The sequence below is a fragment of the Oncorhynchus kisutch genome, linkage group LG17 (genome assembly GCF_002021735.2).
Source record: "Oncorhynchus kisutch isolate 150728-3 linkage group LG17, Okis_V2, whole genome shotgun sequence".
Lineage (NCBI taxonomy): Eukaryota > Metazoa > Chordata > Actinopteri > Salmoniformes > Salmonidae > Oncorhynchus > Oncorhynchus kisutch.
Window position 1 is genome coordinate 13,074,352 of NC_034190.2, and position 19,647 is coordinate 13,093,998.

Below are 19,647 nucleotides of genomic sequence, written 5' to 3' on the forward strand. Positions count from 1 at the left end.
CTGTTTTGTTATTGTTTGAGCAGTGTGTCAATCAATGCCAGTTGCTTCCTACATCACCCCCAATGGCTACTGTTGGCCTCAATCTCAATTCTTCCTTCCATGATTCCTCGCATCCTATGTCTATGCCTCCCCATCAACCATATTGGAGAAGATCCCTCCCCTCGGGCCTTCTTCTCCAATGCGTTTTGAGAAGTAGGCAAGGGAAAAGGATGTGAGGACTCGAGGTGAAATGAACTGGGAAACAGCCTTGAACTTTGAAATTCCCCTTTGACCCCTCTCCCCTGTATGTGTGTGGGTATGTCTGTTTCTCTTTCCCAGGACACTGTAGATCAACCAGAAGGGGCCAGTACCCCTGCCCTAGGTCTCTCCAACAAGGCTGTGTTTCAAGGTACGGCTCCAAGTCCATCCTAAACTTGGTCTATCTGCACATAACCGTCAATGTCTCATTACATCTGGCTGATTTTGATAGCTTCTTCTTTTGATTGACAGGTGATCTTACTCCCAAGACCAATGAAGAGGAGGGAACCGGGTTCAACAGTGTTTCTGACCAATACCAAGAGTCCTACTTCCACCCGCTCACCCTTAATGGTATTGTATACTGAACTTACCATCCCTATTACAATATTAGACCCATTTAACAGCCGCATCTGTCTGAGGCATGGCTCCCACAACACATAATACCTGCATAAACCTTAATACTGTTTTTTATTGGGATGGGATAAACTTCCTTTCTACACGGCCTCAGTCAGTGCAGCCCATCTCTCCTTCACTCTCTCCATATTTCTGTTTATTCCTTTAAGGGACAATGATATCCAGCCTTTAAGGGACAATGATATCCAGCCTTTAAGGGACAATGATATCCAGCCTTTAAGGGACAATGATATCCAGCCTTTAAGGGACAATGATATCCAGCCTTTAAGGGACAATGATATCCAGCCTTTAAGGGACAATGATATCCAGCCTTTAAGGGACAATGATATCCAGCCTTTAAGGGACAATGATATCCAGCCTTTAAGGGACAATGATATCCAGCCTTTAAGGGACAATGATATCCAGCCTTTAAGGGACAATGATATCCAGCCTTTAAGGGACAATGATATCCAGCCTTTAAGGGACAATGATATCCAGCCTTTAAGGGACAATGATATCCAGCCTTTAAGGGACAATGATATCCAGCCTTTAAGGGACAATGATATCCAGCCTTTAAGGGACAATGATATCCAGCCTTTAAGGGACAATGATATCCAGCCTTTAAGGGACAATGATATCCAGCCTTTAAGGGACAATGATATCCAGCCTTTAAGGGACAATGATATCCAGCCTTTAAGGGACAATGATATCCAGCCTTTAAGGGACAATGATATCCAGCCTTTAAGGGACAATGATATCCAGCCTTTAAGGGACAATGATATCCAGCCTTTAAGGGACAATGATATCCAGCCTTTAAGGGACAATGATATCCAGCCTTTAAGGGACAATGATATCCAGCCTTTAAGGGACAATGATATCCAGCCTTTAAGGGACAATGATATCCAGCCTTTAAGGGACAATGATATCCAGCCTTTAAGGGACAATGATATCCAGCCTTTAAGGGACAATGATATCCAGCCTTTAAGGGACAATGATATCCAGCCTTTAAGGGACAATGATATCCAGCCTTTAAGGGACAATGATATCCAGCCTTTAAGGGACAATGATATCCAGCCTTTAAGGGACAATGATATCCAGCCTTTAAGGGACAATGATATCCAGCCTTTAAGGGACAATGATATCCAGCCTTCGTGACTGACTATTTATTAGATGCCTCTGTTCTATTTTGTTCTGCTCTGTTCTTTAATGTTCTGCTCTGTTCTGCTCTGTTCTTTAATGTTCTGCTCTGTTCTTTAATGCTCTGCTCTGTTCTGCTCTGTTCTTTAATGCTCTGCTCTGTTCTGCTCTGTTCTTTAATGCTCTGCTCTGTTCTGCTCTTCTTTAATGCTCTGCTCTGTTCTTTAATGCTCTGCTCTGTTCTGCTCTGTTCTTTAATGCTCTGCTCTGCTTTTCTTTAATGCTCTGCTCTGTTCTGCTCTGTTCTTTAATGCTCTGTTCTGCTCTGCTATGCTCTGTTCTCCATGCCTGCATTTTAGAAGAGCGGGATGAATCGGAGCACCTGGAGACATGTAATTACTAAATAAGAATGAGAAGCAGCGCAGGAAGAGAAGGGTGGTGGGATGAGGGCGAGGGGAGTGGGAGTGAGAAAGAGATGGAGGGCGAGACGGGGGGGGGGGCGGGAGAGACTGGGGGAGAGAGCGAGAGTGTAAAGAGGGAAGGAGGGTTAGCGAGAGGAAGATGAGAGACAGATCTAATTGTATTTGTCACATGATTTGTAAACAACAGGTGTAGACTAACAGTGAAGTGCTAACTTAAGAAGGACAATAAGAGAAAAAAATAACAGGAGGAATAAATCCACAATGAAAGAGAATCAAGGGATGGGGAGCTTTGGGTGCCTTGCCTCTAGTCAAACACTGTCATGCGTTGTCATTCATTGTGATTGTAAAAATCTCCTTATAGTCTTGAGATCATCATTACAATGACGTCTTATAGGATTACAAATCAAATTTATTTATTTATATAGCCCTTCGTACATCAGCTGATATCCCAAAGTGCTGTACAGAAACCCAGCCCAAAACCCCAAACAGCAAGCAATGCAGGTGTAGAAGCACGGTGGCTAGGAAAAACTCCCTAGAAAGGCCAATACCTAGGAAGAAACCTAGAGAGGAACCAGGCTATGTGGGGTGGCCAGTCCTCTTCTGGCTGTGCCGGGTGGAGATTATAACAGAACATGGTCAAGATGTTCAATGTTCATAAATGACCAGCATGGTCGAATAATAATAAGGCAGAACAGTTGAAACTAGAGCAGCAGCACAGTCAGGTGGAAGTTGAAACTGGAGCAGCAGCATGGCCAGGTAGACTGGGGACAGCAAGGAGTCATCATCCTACATCATCCTACAGAGTTAGGATATTAATGACTCGTTTGTGTGCGCAGAGCGAAGTTATAATATCGATGACTAGGCTACAGGGCTATGTGTGTCTGCATGTACAGTTCTACGGGGAGAGGGAAATGAGGTGGACGGAATAATGAGTCGTTAACACAATGAGTTTACACAATAATGAGTTGTCAACAGAATAATCAGTTAACAGAGTAATGCCATGTCTCTGATTAACTACTAGAGAGGATTAAGGGAAGGAACCATTTGGGAGAAACAGGAAGCCTGGGACAAATAACAACGAGAGGGAACGAGGCTTTACATGTCATGTGTAATGAAGGAGAGTAGGGGTTGTGTAAGTTTACGCGTCCCAAATGGCACCCTATTCTTTACATAGTGCACTACTTTTGAGCAAGGCCCATAGGGAATAGGGTGCCATTTGGGATACACACTGTGTCTGCAGAAGTAGATAGTGAAGTTGTCTTGGCATGGGTGGAGAATGAGAGAAGGGGTACATTTGATTCTCATTTCGCAGCACCCCTCAAAGCTAACAGCCGTTGAAAATTGGGAGATAAAGAGTCGTTGTTACAAAATGGCTTTTCAGAAATAGCAAACTGAGGGTTAGGTATTGGAGCTAAATGCTAACGATGAGCGCTGTGAAGAATCCGAGAGAGAACATTGTCTTGAGGCGGTCAATTCTGTTCTTCATTCTGTTTCGTGTCTCCAGTGTATCTCTTCTTTAATTCTCTCCCTCTTGTCCCTCCCTCTCTCCCCCTCCCTCTCTCCCCCTCCCTCTCTCCCCCTCCCCCCTCTCTCCCTCGTCACTCCCTCTCTCCCTCTTGTCTCTCCTTCCCTCTCTCCCTCTTGTCTCTCCCTCCCTCTCTCTCTCCCTCTTGTCACTCCCTCTCTCCCTCCCTGCTTAACATGAGGGTTGTTACACAAGAAAATCATAAATGCCAGCGACGTAGATACAATCTCCACATAGATACACTCTTCATTTTAGTCAATTGGAAAATGGTTCCCATTTAGGGTGAATGTTGAATATGTTAAATACAGTAGTTATGTAATTATTTTGAAATTGACTTTCTTTGTAATTTTGTGTGTGTGTGTGTGTCCACAGAGCCACCGCCAGAGGACCACCTCCTTCAAAACACACTATGGCCTGAGGTCCAAAAACTGTTAGTGTCCCATGATCATTCTAACAGTCCTTTTATTTCATCTTCACACATACACGCACACACACATTTTCGGTCTCAATGGCTATATTTACACAGGCATCCCAATTCTGATCCTTTTTCCACTAATTGGTATTTTGACCAATCGGATCAGCTGTTTAGCCAAATATCAGAATTGCGCTGCATGTGTAAAGGCAGCTAATGTTAGAGTACCACTTTTGCACACGCTTCATCAACTACAGAATCAGATGGGGACTTTGTCAGAAAACGTTTCAGCACTGTTTCCTGCGTTCTAGGAATGCACACAATGCATCTATGATTTCAACCTTTAGTGTGCAGCATCCATTTTCCATGTGACACGATATTTCAACGCATTTCTCATATTTATAGACAAATAACTGGTTGTGGTTTTTTCCGCCTCCTGTGAAGATTAATGGGTCTGAAAATATTTCTAAACCTCAGAGCCAGTCAGCCAAAAAATTCCGACCAATCAGAATGCAGATTTCCCCATGAGCCTCTTCTCTGCCCAGGAGAATATATCGCCTCCATTTGTTGCCAATGTTAAATCTATTTACCAGTCAGTCCTGCATTAACATGACATACAGCTGTGACATTTACTGCAAGTACTGCCATTGTGTTTTTGAATAGCACTTTTCTTACTCCCATTTGGCAAGGAATGCATTGTATAATTGAACGCGTAATAGCAACATTAAAATTCATGTGGCGTCATATTTTTGATTCTGTGGTAGGGTTTCTATTCTGAGTATATTTCTGAATATGAAATGTTTAGAAGGTTTGGTAGGTTGAGAGGATGAGATGTTTCTGCGCTCTTGTGTGCATATGGGGCGGCAGGGTAGCCTAGTGGTTAGAGCATGTGACTAGTAACCGGAAGGTTGCGAGTTCAAACCCCCGAGCTGACAAGGTACAAATCTGTCGTTCTGCCCCTGAACAGGCAGTTAACCCACTGTTCCCACTGTTCCTAGGCCGTCATTGAAAATAAGAATTTGTTCTTAACTGACTTGCCTGGTTAAATAAAGGATTAAAAAAAATTAAATTAAAAAAAATTAAAATATGCCCTGCAGTCTGCTGTTCTGGAGTCCCGTACGTCACTATTTAATTCCACAGTCTAGCTCTAGCGTGCTTTACCAGTAAGGTATCATCTGTATCTTCTTAACCTTTGCAGCCTGTGTGAGTGGAATCTACATAATTCCAGCTAGAAAACCTTCCGCTCTCTGGCTGAGTCCCAAATGTCACCCTAGTCCCTACAGTTGAAGTCGGAAGTTTACATACACTTAGGTTGGAGTCATTAAAACTCGTTTTTCAACCACTCCACAAATTTCTTGTTAACAAACTATAGTTTTGGCAAGTCAGTTAGGACATCAACTTTGTGCATGACACAAGTCATTTTTCCAACAATTGTTTACAGTCAGATTATTTCACTTATAATTCACTGTATCACAATTCCAGTGGGTCAGAAGTTTACATGCACTAAGTTGACTACCTTTAAACAGCTTGGAAAATTCCAGAAAATGGTGGCATGGCTTCAGAAGCTTCTGATATGTTAATTTACATCATTTGAGTCAATTGGAGGTGTACCTGTGTATGTATTTCAAGGCCTACCTTCAAACTCAGTGCCTCTTGACATCATGGGAACATCAAAAGAAATCAGCCAAGACCTGAGAAGAAAATTTTAGACCTCCACAAGTCTGGTTCATTGGCATCAATTTCCAAATGCCTGAAGGTACCACATTCATCTGTACAAACAACAGTACGCAAGTATAAACACCATGGGACCACGCAGCCGTCATACCGCTCAGGAAGGAGACACGTTCTGTCTCCTAGAGATTAATGTACTTTGGTGCGAAAAGTACAAATCAATCCCAGAACAACAGCAAAGGACCTTGTGAAGATGCTGAAGGAAACCGGTACAAAAGTATCCACAGTAAAACGAGTCCTATATGGACATAACTTGAAATGCAGCTCAGTAAGGAAGAAGCCACTGCTCCAAAACCGCCATTAAAAAGCCAGACTACAGTTTGCAACTGCACATGGGGACAAAGATCATACTTGTTGGAGAAATGTCCTCTGATCTGATGAAACAAAAATAGAACTGTCTGACCATAATGACCATCGTTATGTTTGGTGGAAAAAGGGGGAGGCTTGCAAGCCGGAGAACACCATCCCAACCGTGAAGCACGGGTGGCAGCATCATGTTGTGGGGGTGCTTTGCTGCAGGAGGGACTGGTGCACTTCACAAAATAGATGGCATCATGAGGGTGGAAAATTATGTGGATATATTGAAGCAACATCTCAAGACATCAGTCAGGAAGTTAAAGCTTGGTCGCAAATGGGTTTTCCAAATGGACAATGACACCAAGCATACTTCCAAAGTTGTGGGCAGAACTGAAAAGGCGTGTGCGAGCAAGGAGGCCTACAAACCTTACTCAGTTACACCAGCTCTGTCAGGAAGAATGGGCCAAAATACACCCAACTTATTGTGGGAAGCTTGTGGAAGGCCACCCGAAACGTTTGACCAAAGTTAAACCATTTTTAAGCAATGCTACCAAATACTGAAATATTAATTGAGTGTATGTAAACTTCTGACCCACTGGGAATGTGATGAAAAAAATTAAAGCTGAAATAAATCTTTCTCTCTACTATTATTCAGACATTTCATATTCTTAAAATAAAGTGGTGATCCTAACTGACCTAAGACTAGGATTAAATGTCAGGAATTGTGAAAAAAACAGTTTAAATGACTGTCTAAGGTGTATGTAAACTTCTGACTTCAACTGTATATAGTCCACTATCTTTGACCAGAGCCCTGTGCACTAATAGGGAATTGTGGGCCATTTGGGACGTAGTCGCTCTGTTTCAAATGCCCCAGTTTAGAGCCTGGCAGCTCTGACACCAGAAGCGTGATTCTAAGATGCGCCATTTTAAAGCTTTCAGGAGGATTGTTTGTGCTTCAAGTTTGACCACTTGTCTTTTATCACAGTCTTATCTGGTGACTAAGCTCTCATCACTCCTCTTTGCTCCCTCCCCTCTGCTCTCTCTTTTTCATCTTCTCGCTCTCTCTCTCTATCCTTCTCTCTATCCTTCTCTCTCTCCTTCTCTCTCTCTCCTTCCCTCTCTCTCCAGGTATGGACATGGCTTTGAGATGTTCTGTCTGGCGTCTGACAGTGGGAGGACGGTGGTGGCTTCGGCATGTAAGGTAGTGTGACAAGTTGGAGGTCAAATGCAAAACGTCGATCTGTGACTGTAGCAAAGCACATTGTACTTTATTAGCAGGGGTTGGAACTGGTTCCGGGAACATAACTGAAAATCATAAATTGTTTTAACAAATAGAGGAATCAGAACGAAAGTGATCTATACTGTTCCGGAACATTTCATTTAAAAGCATGGGAGCTGGTTAATAACGTTATTTTTTTTTAAATGTTCCTGGCATCTACTTTTGGCTACTGACGTTGCGGGTCTACTTTTGGCTACTGACGTTGCGGGTCTACTTTTGGCTACTGACGTTGCGGGTCTACTTTTGGCTACTGGCGTTGCGGGTCTACTTTTGGCTACTGACGTTGCGGGTCTACTTTTGGCTACTGACGTTGCGGGTCTACCGTAGGCTACTGACGTTGCGGGTCTACCGTAGGCTACTGACGTTGCGAGTCTACCGTAGGCTACTGACGTTGCGAGTCTACCGTAGGCTACTGACGTTGCGGGTCTACCGTAGGCTACTGACGTTGCGGGTCTACCGTAGGCTACTGACGTTGCGAGTCTACCGTAGGCTACTGACTTTGCGAGTCTACCGTAGGCTACTGACGTTGCGAGTCTACCGTAGGCTACTGACGTTGCGGGGCTACCGTAGGCTACTGACGTTGCGGGGCTACCGTAGGCTACTGACGTTGCGGGGCTACCGTAGGCTACTGACGTTGCGGGGCTACCGTAGGCTACTGACGTTGCGGGGCTACCGTAGGCTACTGACGTTGCGGGGCTACCGTAGGCTACTGACGTTGCGGGGCTACCGTAGGCTACTGACGTTGCGGGGCTACCGTAGGCTACTGACGTTGCGGGGCTACCGTAGGCTACTGACGTTGTGAGCATGAGATGACTGGATTAACTTTATCAATGCTAATTAGTATAGTTATCACATTTCACATTGGATTTATTAACTACAAAAACGTAAGGTGTGTTTTTATTTAAAATTCTGGTGCTGCTCTACACACACTAGCTAGCTCTGGTCCAACCATTGTTAAGCCAACCCCCGAAATCACAGACTTATCCTCTCTTCTTCATCTATGGTATTTAATCTACCTACTTCAATTGCCAGAGACAGTATCCCTGTTCTCAACTGAGCGCACAAGGATCTTTTTGATTTCTTGTTAGTTGAAGGGTTTATACCAAGTTGAAGGGTTTATACCAGTTGAAGGGTTTATACCAAACACTATACACTAGCCTGTACCCTAACATTATACACTAGCCTGTACCCTAACATTATACACTAGCCTGTACCCTAACACTATACACTAGCCTGTACCCTAACACTATACACTAGCCTGTACCCTAACACTATACACTAGCCTGTACCCTAACACTATACACTAGCCTGTACCCTAACACTATACACTAGCCTGTACCCTAACACTATACACTAGCCTGTACCCTAACACTATACACTAGCCTGTACCCTAACACTATACACTAGCCTGTACCTAACACTAACAAGAGCCTGTACCCTAACACTATACACTAGCCTGTACCCTAACACTATACACTAGCCTGTAACCCTAACACTATACACTAGCCTGTACCCTAACACTATACACTAGCCTGTACCCTAACACTATACACTAGCCTGTACCCTAACACTATACACTAGCCTGTACCCTAACACTATACACTAGCCTGTACCCTAACACTATACACTAGCCTGTAACCCTAACACTATACACTAGCCTGTACCTAACACTATACACTAGCCTGTACCCTAACACTATACACTAGCCTGTACCTAACACTAAACTAGCCTGTACCCTAACACTATACAATAGCCTGTACCCTAACACTATACACTAGCCTGTACCCTAACACTATACACTAGCCTGTACCCTAACACTATACACTAGCCTGTACCCTAACACTATACACTAGCCTGTACCCTAACACTATACACTAGCCTGTACCCTAACACTATACACTAGCCTGTACCCTAACACTATACACTAGCCTGTACCCTAACACTATACACTAGCCTGTACCCTAACACTATACACTAGCCTGTACCCTAACACTATACACTAGCCTGTACCCTAACACTATACACTAGCCTGTACCCTAACACTATACACTAGCCTGTACCCTAACACTATACACTAGCCTGTACCCTAAACACTATACACTAGCCTGTACCCTAACACTATACACTAGGCCTGTACCCTAACACTATACACTAGCCTGTACCCTAACACTATACACTAGCCTGTACCCTAACACTATACACTAGCCTGTACCCTACACTATACACTAGCCTGTACCCTAACACTATACACTAGCCTGTACCCTAACACTATACACTAGCCTGTACCCTAACACTATACACTAGCCTGTACCCTAACACTATACACTACCTGACCTACACTATAACCTAGCCTGTACCTACCCATAAACACTATACACTAGCCTGTACCCTAACACTATAACACTAGCCTGTACCCTAACACTATACACTAGCCTGTACCCTAACACTATACACTAGCCTGTACCCTAACACTATACACTAGCCTGTACCCTAACACTATACACTAGCCTGTACCCTAAACACTATACACTAGCCTGTACCCTAACACTATACACTAGCCTGTACCCTAACACTATACACTAGCCTGTACCCTAACACTATACACTAGCCTGTACCCTAACACTATACACTAGCCTGTACCCTAACACTATACACTAGCCTGTACCCTAACACTATACACTAGCCTGTACCCTAACACTATACACTAGCCTGTACCCTAACACTATACACTAGCCTGTACCCTAACACTATACACTAGCCTGTACCCTAACACTATACACTAGCCTGTACCCTAACACTATACACTAGCCTGTACCCTAACACTATACACTAGCCTGTACCCTAACACTATACACTAGCCTGTACCCTAACACTATACACTAGCCTGTACCCTAACACTATACACTAGCCTGTACCCTACACTATACACTAGCCTGTACCCTAACGCTAGCCTGTACCCTAACGCTAGCCTGTACCCTAACGCTAGCCTGTACCCTAACGCTAGCCTGTACCCTAACGCTAGCCTGTACCCTAACGCTAGCCTGTACCCTAACGCTAGCCTGTACCCTAACGCTAGCCTGTAACCCTAACGCTAGCCTGTACCCTAACGCTAGCCTGTACCCTACGCTAGCCTGTACCCTAACGCTAGCCTGTACCCTAACGCTAGCCTGTTACCCTAACGCTAGCCTGTACCCTAACGCTAGCCTGTACCCTAACGCTATACACTAGCCTGTACCCTAACGCTATACACTAGCCTGTACCCTAACGCTATACACTAGCCTGTACCCTAACGCTATACACTAGCCTGTACCCTAACACTATACAGCTGATTCAAATGATCAAAGTTTGATTAGTTATTTGAATCGGCTGTGTAGTGCTAGGGCAAAAAACAATCTGTACTTTACTATTTATATTTTTGACTACTTCAACTTCTCTACATTCCTAAAGAAAATTATGTACTTTTTACTCTATACATTTTCCCTGACATCCAAAAGTACTCGTTACATTTTAAATGCTTAGCAGGTCAGGAAAATGGTCCAATTCACACACTTATCAAGAGAACATCCCTGGTCACCCCTACTGCCTCTGATCTGGCAGACTCACTAAACGCAGACAGACAGATTGACATGCACACGTTAGCACACTGCTGGACTTGGTAAGGTCCGTGTCAGTGCGGGTGGAAAGTCAGCTTTTTAATCGGAGCAAAATCAATCTGAAAGTGTCTATTTTTCAGGGAAATAACCTGTTATCAGGTGAAGTCCATTAGCAGCCATCAGGATCATTCAGATTCCAATCACAACTGGAATGATGTGATTTGATGGCAGTCACCTGACCTCGGTGGTCCCGCAGTCCATGCTGTCACCTACAGGACATATTTGCTGTGGGTTCCAAATTGGCCCATTATCTTTCCTGCTGTCTCGCCTTTAGCCAATAGAAACATAGGCCTCTATTTTTTTTAAGTCACTTCAATAGATTAGACCAGGGTTGCTAGTACATCTTTGAGTCAAAGTTTAAAATTAGTGTTTACCGAACACCGAGGGAGGAGAATTGTATATTGTTTGCCCCCTGGTGAGGAATGGAGATAGTATTAGCTAATCTATACAGCACTTGGACATGCTCGCATTAATGGCTGGAATGGTATGGTATCTAACAAAACATGAATGGTATAGGGTCCTATGACTATCTTGTCAGCTATGTGGGGGGTCCTCCAACCGCTATTCTTCTCTGGATCTAGGCCTCTTAGGCTGAGCTAGTTCAGTATGGTCCTCCAGCTGCTTCTCTTCTCTGGTTCTAGGCCTCTAAGGCTGAGCATGCGGCCGTGCTGCTCTGGAGCTCCACTTCCTGGCGCCAGCTACAGGCGCTGCCCTGCCACAGCCTCACTGTCACCCAGATGGCCTTCTCTCCCAATGGACTGTTCCTATTGGCCGTGTCCCGGGACAGGACCTGGTCGCTATGGAAACGGGACGACCCCGCCACCACCCCTACAAACACAGGTGAGCTGAGGGTCCTGTCTGTCTGCTTTACTGGTATTATGCTTTTTCTTTTAATAGTATTTTCTTCCTGCTTTTGAAGTTAGTTTGGTTTCATGTCAGGTGTTTAAGCAGCCAAGAGCTAGTTTAGTTTGAGTTTAGTCCTGTTTTACTAGCCTAGGGATAGTTGGAGCCATACAACCAATGTCTCAAATCCCCATTTAAACCCAGTCAGGTAAATCACCAGTGACACAGCCCTAATCGGTGAAGCAACTTTTTCTTTCCCTATTTGCCTGTGGCGGGTTCCTTGGCGGGTTCCTTGGTGGGTTCCCCGGCGAACTGGCAGTCTGTTCCAGTTGAGCCCTGAATTACTCAGTCTCACACATGCCCGCACACGTGCAGGACACTCTCTCTCTCTCTCCTCTCTTCTCTCTCTCTCTCTCTCTCTCTCTCTCTCTCTCTCTCTCTCTCTCTCTCTCTCTCTCTCTCTCTCTCTCTCTCTCTCTCTCTCTCTCTCTCTCTCTCTCTCTCTCTCTCTCTCTCTCTCTCTCTCTCTCTCTCTCTCTCTCTCTCTCTCTCTCTCTCTCTCTCTCTCTCTCTCTCTCTCTCTCTCTCTCTCTCTCTCTCTCTCTCTCTCTCTCTCTCTCTCTCTCTCTCTCTCTCTCTCTCTCTCTCTCTCTCTCTCTCTCTCTCTCTCTCTCTCTCTCTCTCTCTCTCTCTCTCTCTTTCTCTTTCTCTTTCTCTTTCTCTTTCTCTTTCTCTTTCTCTTTCTCTTTCTCTTTCTCTCTCTTTCTCTCTCTCTCTCTTTCTTAACCAGTCTAGACATGCCAATCGAGGGGCTGGAAAGCACAGGACGGCCCAGCCGGCCAGTAAAGACAGGGATGGAGAGTGGCTGTAGCTAGAGGGAAGACAGGCCTCCCTAAGCTCCGACAGCACGTGTAGGGAAGGGAAAGGGGGATATCTAGTCAGTTGTACAACTGAATGCATTCAACTGAAATGTGTATTCCACATTTAACCCCCTCTGAATCAGAGAGGTGTAGGGAGATGCCTTAATCGACATCCATGTCATCAGCGCCCGGGGAACAGTGGGTTAACTGCCTTGATCAGGGTCAGAAAGACCGATTTTTATTATTATATATTTATTTTTTTACCTTGTCAGCGTTTGTGTGTGTGGCTGATACAGGCAGAATAGTTATTAGTAATCAAATGGAAGTCAAAACTCTTTCTTTAACCATAGATCACATTTGTTTCCCCCAAATACTGTGACAACTATTGGGTGGAATGTGCTTTGTGGCTTGTCACAATTTTTGTATTTATTATTTGTTTTGACTCTAGTGTTCCATTTGTACATGTTAATTTGCGTGGTATAACACAAAAAGAAACCATGCCAAGCATCACACAGTTCTTCTCCCTAAAGTCCAATTCCCCTCAGAGTTTCACTTAATTGTGTTTCGACCCCCCCCCCCCCCCACACACACACACACACACACTCATGCTGAGTTCGCACACAAGAAACATGCCTATACAAACTGTGGGGCTAGAAACATGCCTATACAAACTGTGGGGCTAGAAACATGCCTATACAAACTGTGGGACTAGAAACATGCCTATACAAACTGTGGGGCTAGAAACATGCCTATACAAACTGTGGGACTAGAAACATGCCTATACAAACTGTGGGACTAGAAACATGCCTATACAAACTGTGGGGCTAGAAACATGCCTATACAAACTGTGGGGCTAGAAACATGCCTATACAAACTGTGGGACTAGAAACATGCCTATACAAACTGTGGGACTAGAAACATGCCTATACAAACTGTGGGACTAGAAACATGCCTATACAAACTGTGGGACTAGACACTTGTGAAACAACAGTGTCTCTCTAGAGGGCTGAGTGCTGGAACGACACAGACAGCAGTGTCTCTCTAGAGGCTGCTGGAACGACACAGACAGCCGTGTCTCTCTAGAGGCTGCTGGAACGACACAGACAGCAGTGTCTCTCTAGAGGCTGCTGGAACGACACAGACAGCAGTGTCTCTCTAGAGGCTGCTGGAACGACACAGACAGCAGTGTCTCTCTAGAGGGCTGAGTGCTGGAACGACACAGACAGCAGTGTCTCTCTAGAGGCTGCTGGAACGACAGACAGCAGTGTCTCTCTAGAGGCTGCTGGAACGACACAGACAGCAGTGTCTCTCTAGAGGCTGCTGGAACGACACAGACAGCAGTGTGTCTAGAGGGCTGGCTGCTGGAACTACACAGACAGCAGTGTCTCTCTAGAGGGCTGGCTGCTGGAACTACACAGACAGCAGTGTGTCTCTAGAGGCTGCTGGAACGACACAGAACAGTGCATCACAACCAACATTAATGACAGACATCATGGAAAGGAGGAACTGAGGCTTTGGGTTTATCTGCGTGTCAGAGTGGAAAGATTCATTGTTACCACTGAGCAGTTATGTACTGTTTTAGAACGTTTTGTGGTTCAATACTAATGCAAAGTGCAAGGTAGATGGGTATTTATTGTTTCCTGTGTGTGTCTCCCCCATCCAGAGCCCCATTTCTCCCTGTACACATCTACCAGGAAGGACACGGCCGTACACACGCGTATCATATGGTCATGTGACTGGAGCGCCGACAACAAGTACTTTGTGACGTCGAGTCGAGACAAGAAGGTCATTATTCTACACCAGCAAGACTTTAGTGTTGTTAGTAGAGGTAGCTTGTATTCTCCGGACTTCAACGTCTATTCACTTCGGTCTGAGCGTGTGTTCACAAAGTTTCTCAGAGAAGGAGCACTGATCAAGGATCAGTTTTGTTGTTTAAATGGTGATGAATAAGAGGGTGGGGGGGGTCCGATCCTAGAGCAGAACTTCTACTCTGAGAACCTTTTGAAACAGGCCCTGATCCACAGCTTATGCGTCCTTTGATGTCAATGCAAGACTGGCATGAAACATAATGATGTGCTAATCTCAAACCAGCATCAGCCTTCAAAGGTTGTTCCTTACAAATGAGCTCCTCGGTAAGTAAAGGTCACAATGGTAAGGAAGAGGCAGTAAAATACTGTTCATCATAGGCTACATCCCAAATGGCAACCTTTTCCCGTTACAGTGCACTACTTTTGACCAGGGCCCATAGAACTACATAGGCTATAGGATACCACCTGGGACCTACACACATTCTATGTTAGTGTGACTTTCCAGAATAACTTAATTCAAGTTTCTCTCTACAGGTGATAGTGTGGGGTGACTGCAGTAGTTCTGAGGCCATTGTGACCCCTGATGAACCCCCAGTCATCCGGCCCTGTTCCTCCATAATAGATGTAGGAGACTCGGCCACTGCTGTCTCCTTCTGCCCCATCCTGTGCCCCGGCAACAGGTACAATACTGAGGCAGTGCTTCTTTTCTGAATTCCAATTGAACCACTAGCTCCCTTCACCCTAGACACTGCTGTAGGCCTGCAATTGGATAGGTATTAGCAATATGGTTGAAATGTATATGCAGCCTATCAGAAGGCATAGGGAAGCTTTAGCCGTTATCCTATCCAATCGTTTCAGATCAACAAGAGTTCCTAGGGGTTTCATATCTTGATGGAGTGTGTATGCTTCCCTTGTAGCCACCTGTGTGTGCTGTCTGTCTATGGCCTAGTAACCCATCTTTGATTTCCACATGCACTTTATTTCCACACGCACTTTATTCGCACATGCACTTTATTCCCACATGCACTTTATTTCCACATGCGCTTTATTTCCACATGCGTTTTATTTCCACATGCGCTTTATTTCCACATGCGCTTTATTTCCACATGCGCTTTATTTCCACATGCGCTTTATTTCCACATGCGCTTTATTTCCACATGCGCTTTATTTCCACATGCGCTTTTATCCTCCACATGCGCTTTATTCCACATGTACTTTATTTCACATGCGCTTGTTTCCCCAGCTGGCTTCTAAAGTTGATGACTTTTCTGTGTTATTTTAGCCTTTTGTGTAATGTGTTGAACTATTATACATGTCTAGCTATAAGCCTGCCTGTTAACAAATGTCCCATCTGGGACAATAAGCTGCCTGTTAACCACATGTCCATCTGGGACAATAAGCCTGCCTGTTAACCACATGTCCATCTGGGACAATAAGCCTGCCTGTAACCACATGTCCATCTGGGACAATAACATGCTGTTAACCACATGTCCATCTGGGACAATAAGCCTGCCTGTTAACCACATGTCCAGGGAATACCTGCTACCATCTGGGACAATAAGCCTGCCTGTTAACCACATGTCCATCTGGGACAATAAGCCTGCCTGTTAACCACATGTCCATCTGGGACAATAAGCCTGCCTGTTAACCACATGTCCATCTGGGACAATAAGCCTGCCTGTTAACCACATGTCCATCTGGGACAATAAGCCTGCCTGTTAACCACATGTCCATCTGGACAATAAGCCTGCCTGTTAACCACATGTCCATCTGGGACAATAAGCCTGCCTGTTAACCACATGTCCATCTGGGACAATAAGCCTGCCTGTTAACCACATGTCCATCTGGGACAATAAGCCTGCCTGTTAACCACATGTCCATCTGGGACAATAAGCCTGCCTGTTAACCACATGTCCATCTGGGACAATAAGCCTGCCTGTTAACCACATGTCCATCTGGGACAATAAGCCTGCCTGTTAACCACATGTCCATCTGGGACAATAAGCCTGCCTGTTAACCACATGTCCATCTGGGACAATAAGCCTGCCTGCTAACCACATGTCCATCTGGGACAATAAGCCTGCCTGTTAACCACATGTCCATCTGGGACAATAAGCCTGCCTGTTAACCACATGTCCATCTGGGACAATAAGCCTGCCTGTTAACCACATGTCCATCTGGGACAATAAGCCTGCCTGTTAACCACATGTCCATCTGGGACAATAAGCCTGCCTGTTAACCACATGTCCATCTGGGACAATAAAGTTTGATTGATTGATGTATGTTCCTCCAGCTATCTGCTGGCGGTGGGGCTGGAGAGTGGCCAGGTCCTGCTGTATAAGTGGGAACTCAGTGAGGAGCCTGCTGGAGCATCAGACTGGACCAGATATGGAGAAACAGACTCCTCGTATCCTTTAGACACACACACCGGTATGCATGCATGCACGCCCCACAAACACACAATCCCAAGCTTTCATCACACATTTCAGTTTCTAAAATTACCCCCCCCCCCCCCCCCCCCCCTGCGCACGCACCTTTTGGCACTGACTAACTACAGGCCTTTAGTCCAGCTGTCCTATAAGCACTGGTTCCATTATTCTATGCTGAAGCCTCCTCAAGACAACATATCTCAATGGAGCTAACACAAGTCTTTAGGTCTCAGGCATATTACACTACTCATCATGCAACCGTGGTTGACCTAACCCTAGAAATATAATTCATTCTTATATATTACCATGCGCCTAACAACCTATTTTACATAGTCTGCTTGTGATAGACACAGCACAATGATACACTGACTGTAGTACAGTATGGAGACACTACACAGATACACTATGACTGTAGTACAGTATGGAGACACAACACAATGATACACTATAACTGTAGTACAGTATGGATACACAACACAATGATACACTGACTAGTACAGTATGGAGACACAACACAATGATACACTATGACTGTAGTACAGTATGGAGACACAACACAATGATACACTATGACTGTAGTACAGTATTTCACCACTCTGTTTCCTTGACAACGCTACCCCCCTCCAGTCAGAGTCACTCGCTGACGGTGAAGAGGCTGCGCTGGAGGCCGAGGGCGGGCCGAGCCGGCCAGGGGGGTGAGGAGGAAGGCGAGGGCAGCATCACAGCAGCAGACAGCTCCTGGGTACAGCTAGCCAGTGCAGGGGCAGACCACTCTGTCAAAATCTTCAACATCAACAGACTGGCTGTTTAGCTAGTGTTGGGCCGGAGACACTGACATCATTAGATCGTGGTATCCTGACACTGCTGACTGAGACTACAGGGCTGTCTGGAGAGGAGTGGATCAGACCTTGGGCTGGCTGTTCACTGGGTCATTCCATTCACCCTCTGTGACAACCAGCCAACTAGCTCAGACAAGATAGTCACACGGCCAGGTCTGGTGATCTGGGGGTCCAGGCTGCTTTCAGGATGCCCCGAGCCCAGGACTTCTCTCTCTCTCTCGATGCAGCCCTGGTCTTTATCTACCGTATTTATGCTCTTATTAAGGTCTGAGACGAGGGATATTAGGCTCACCGTTTCAACATACTTTTATGTTAATGTAATCATTTGTTAGGGTTCGGTAACTGTCAAATCAAGTCATGTTTGAAAGTCCCCTGGCTTCTTGATTACCATATCTTCTTTCATTGTGGTGTATTGCGGTCTCTTCATGTTCTGATGGCTTGAAATGTCCTTAGAAAAAAAGGACACAGTACTGCTGATACTTTTAATGTAAAATAAGTTACATTTCTGAATAAAGCTCTTTTTGTATACATAGATTGATTCCTGTGAGTTAGTACCAGAACCAGTTGACCCAAATGACAATGATGACTGCATGACTTTGGCATTTTCCATCCCACTGTAGCAAAATGTAATAGCATACATCCAGCCTTGATTGGGTGTCCCATAGGGCGGCGCAGCGTCATCCAGGTTTGGCCTGGGGTAGGTCGTCATTGTAAATAAGAATTTGTTCTTAACTGACTTGCCTAAACGATATATATATAAAACATTGTTGATACACCATACAATTAACTTAATATAGACTACAACTTAGCAGTAGATTCCCTTCTCTTATGCTTGATACAGTAGAGTACTAGGGTAGAATAGGGTACAATTTATCATTCTCAAGAAGCGAGCCAGAGGAAATCCATATTTGCATCCCAAATACCTCTCAAGTCCCTTACATAGTGCACTACTTTTGAGCAGAGCACATTAGGCTCTGCTCAAAAGTAGTGCACTAAATAGGGAACAGGTTGCCATTAGGATCATTGCCTACGGTTAGGATGTACTGTACATGCCGCAGAGGGAGCCATGGTTACGCGTTGGACATCAATATACTCACGGTAGTGTGCAAGTGTAGGCCATAACTCACTCTCTCTCTAATGGCAGAGCATGTATATGGAGACATTATTCAATCTGGGGCCACTTGTCTAATAATATACACTACGGGTAAAGAGTTTTAGAACACCTACTCATTCTAGCGTTTTTCTTTATTTTTACTATTTTCTACATTGTAGAATAATAGTGAAGACATCAAAACTATGAAATAACACATGGAATCATGTAGTAACCAAAAACGTTTTAACAAATCTAAATATATATACTTTTTGACATCCTTCAAATAGCCACCCTTTGCCTTGATGACAGTTTGACATACTCTTGGAATTCTCTCAACCAGCTTCATGAGGTAGTCACCTGGAATGCATTTCAATTAACAGGTGTACCTTCTTAAAAGTTAATTTGTGGAATTTCTTTCCTCAATGTGTTTGAGCCAATCAGTTGTGTTGTGACAAGGTAGGGTTGCTATACAGAAGATAGCCCTATTTGGTCAAATACTAAGTCCATATCATGGCAAGAACAGCTCAAATAAGAAAAGAGAAACAACAGTCCATTATTTAAGACATGAAGGTCAGTCAATCTGGTACATTTCAAGAACTTTGAACATTTCTTCATGGGCTGTCGCAAAAACCATCAAGATCTATGATGAAACTGGCTCTCATGAGGACCGCTACAGGAAAGGAAGACCC

The 19,647-nt window shown here is 44.6% G+C and overlaps 1 protein-coding gene across 2 annotated transcripts in view; it reads left to right on the plus strand.

Moving 5' to 3' along the window:
- Window positions 1-18,397, plus strand: part of elp2 (elongator acetyltransferase complex subunit 2) — a 52,289-nt gene extending 33,892 nt beyond the window's left edge. The window contains exons 14-22 of one of the 2 annotated variants that reach the window (XM_020505008.2): window positions 319-388; window positions 490-588; window positions 4,087-4,144; window positions 7,283-7,355; window positions 11,728-11,926; window positions 14,453-14,574; window positions 15,132-15,277; window positions 16,891-17,004; window positions 17,654-18,393. In XM_020505008.2, coding sequence (XP_020360597.2) covers window positions 319-388; window positions 490-588; window positions 4,087-4,144; window positions 7,283-7,355; window positions 11,728-11,926; window positions 14,453-14,574; window positions 15,132-15,277; window positions 16,891-17,004; window positions 17,654-17,837 — 1,065 coding nt within the window. In that variant the 3' untranslated portion in view covers window positions 17,838-18,393. Of the gene's footprint in view, window positions 1-318; window positions 389-489; window positions 589-4,086; window positions 4,145-7,282; window positions 7,356-11,727; window positions 11,927-14,452; window positions 14,575-15,131; window positions 15,278-16,890; window positions 17,028-17,653 lie in introns of both variants that reach the window. The other variant, XM_020505010.2, reaches the window with a different exon arrangement.
- The last annotated feature ends 1,250 nt before the right edge of the window (window positions 18,398-19,647 follow it).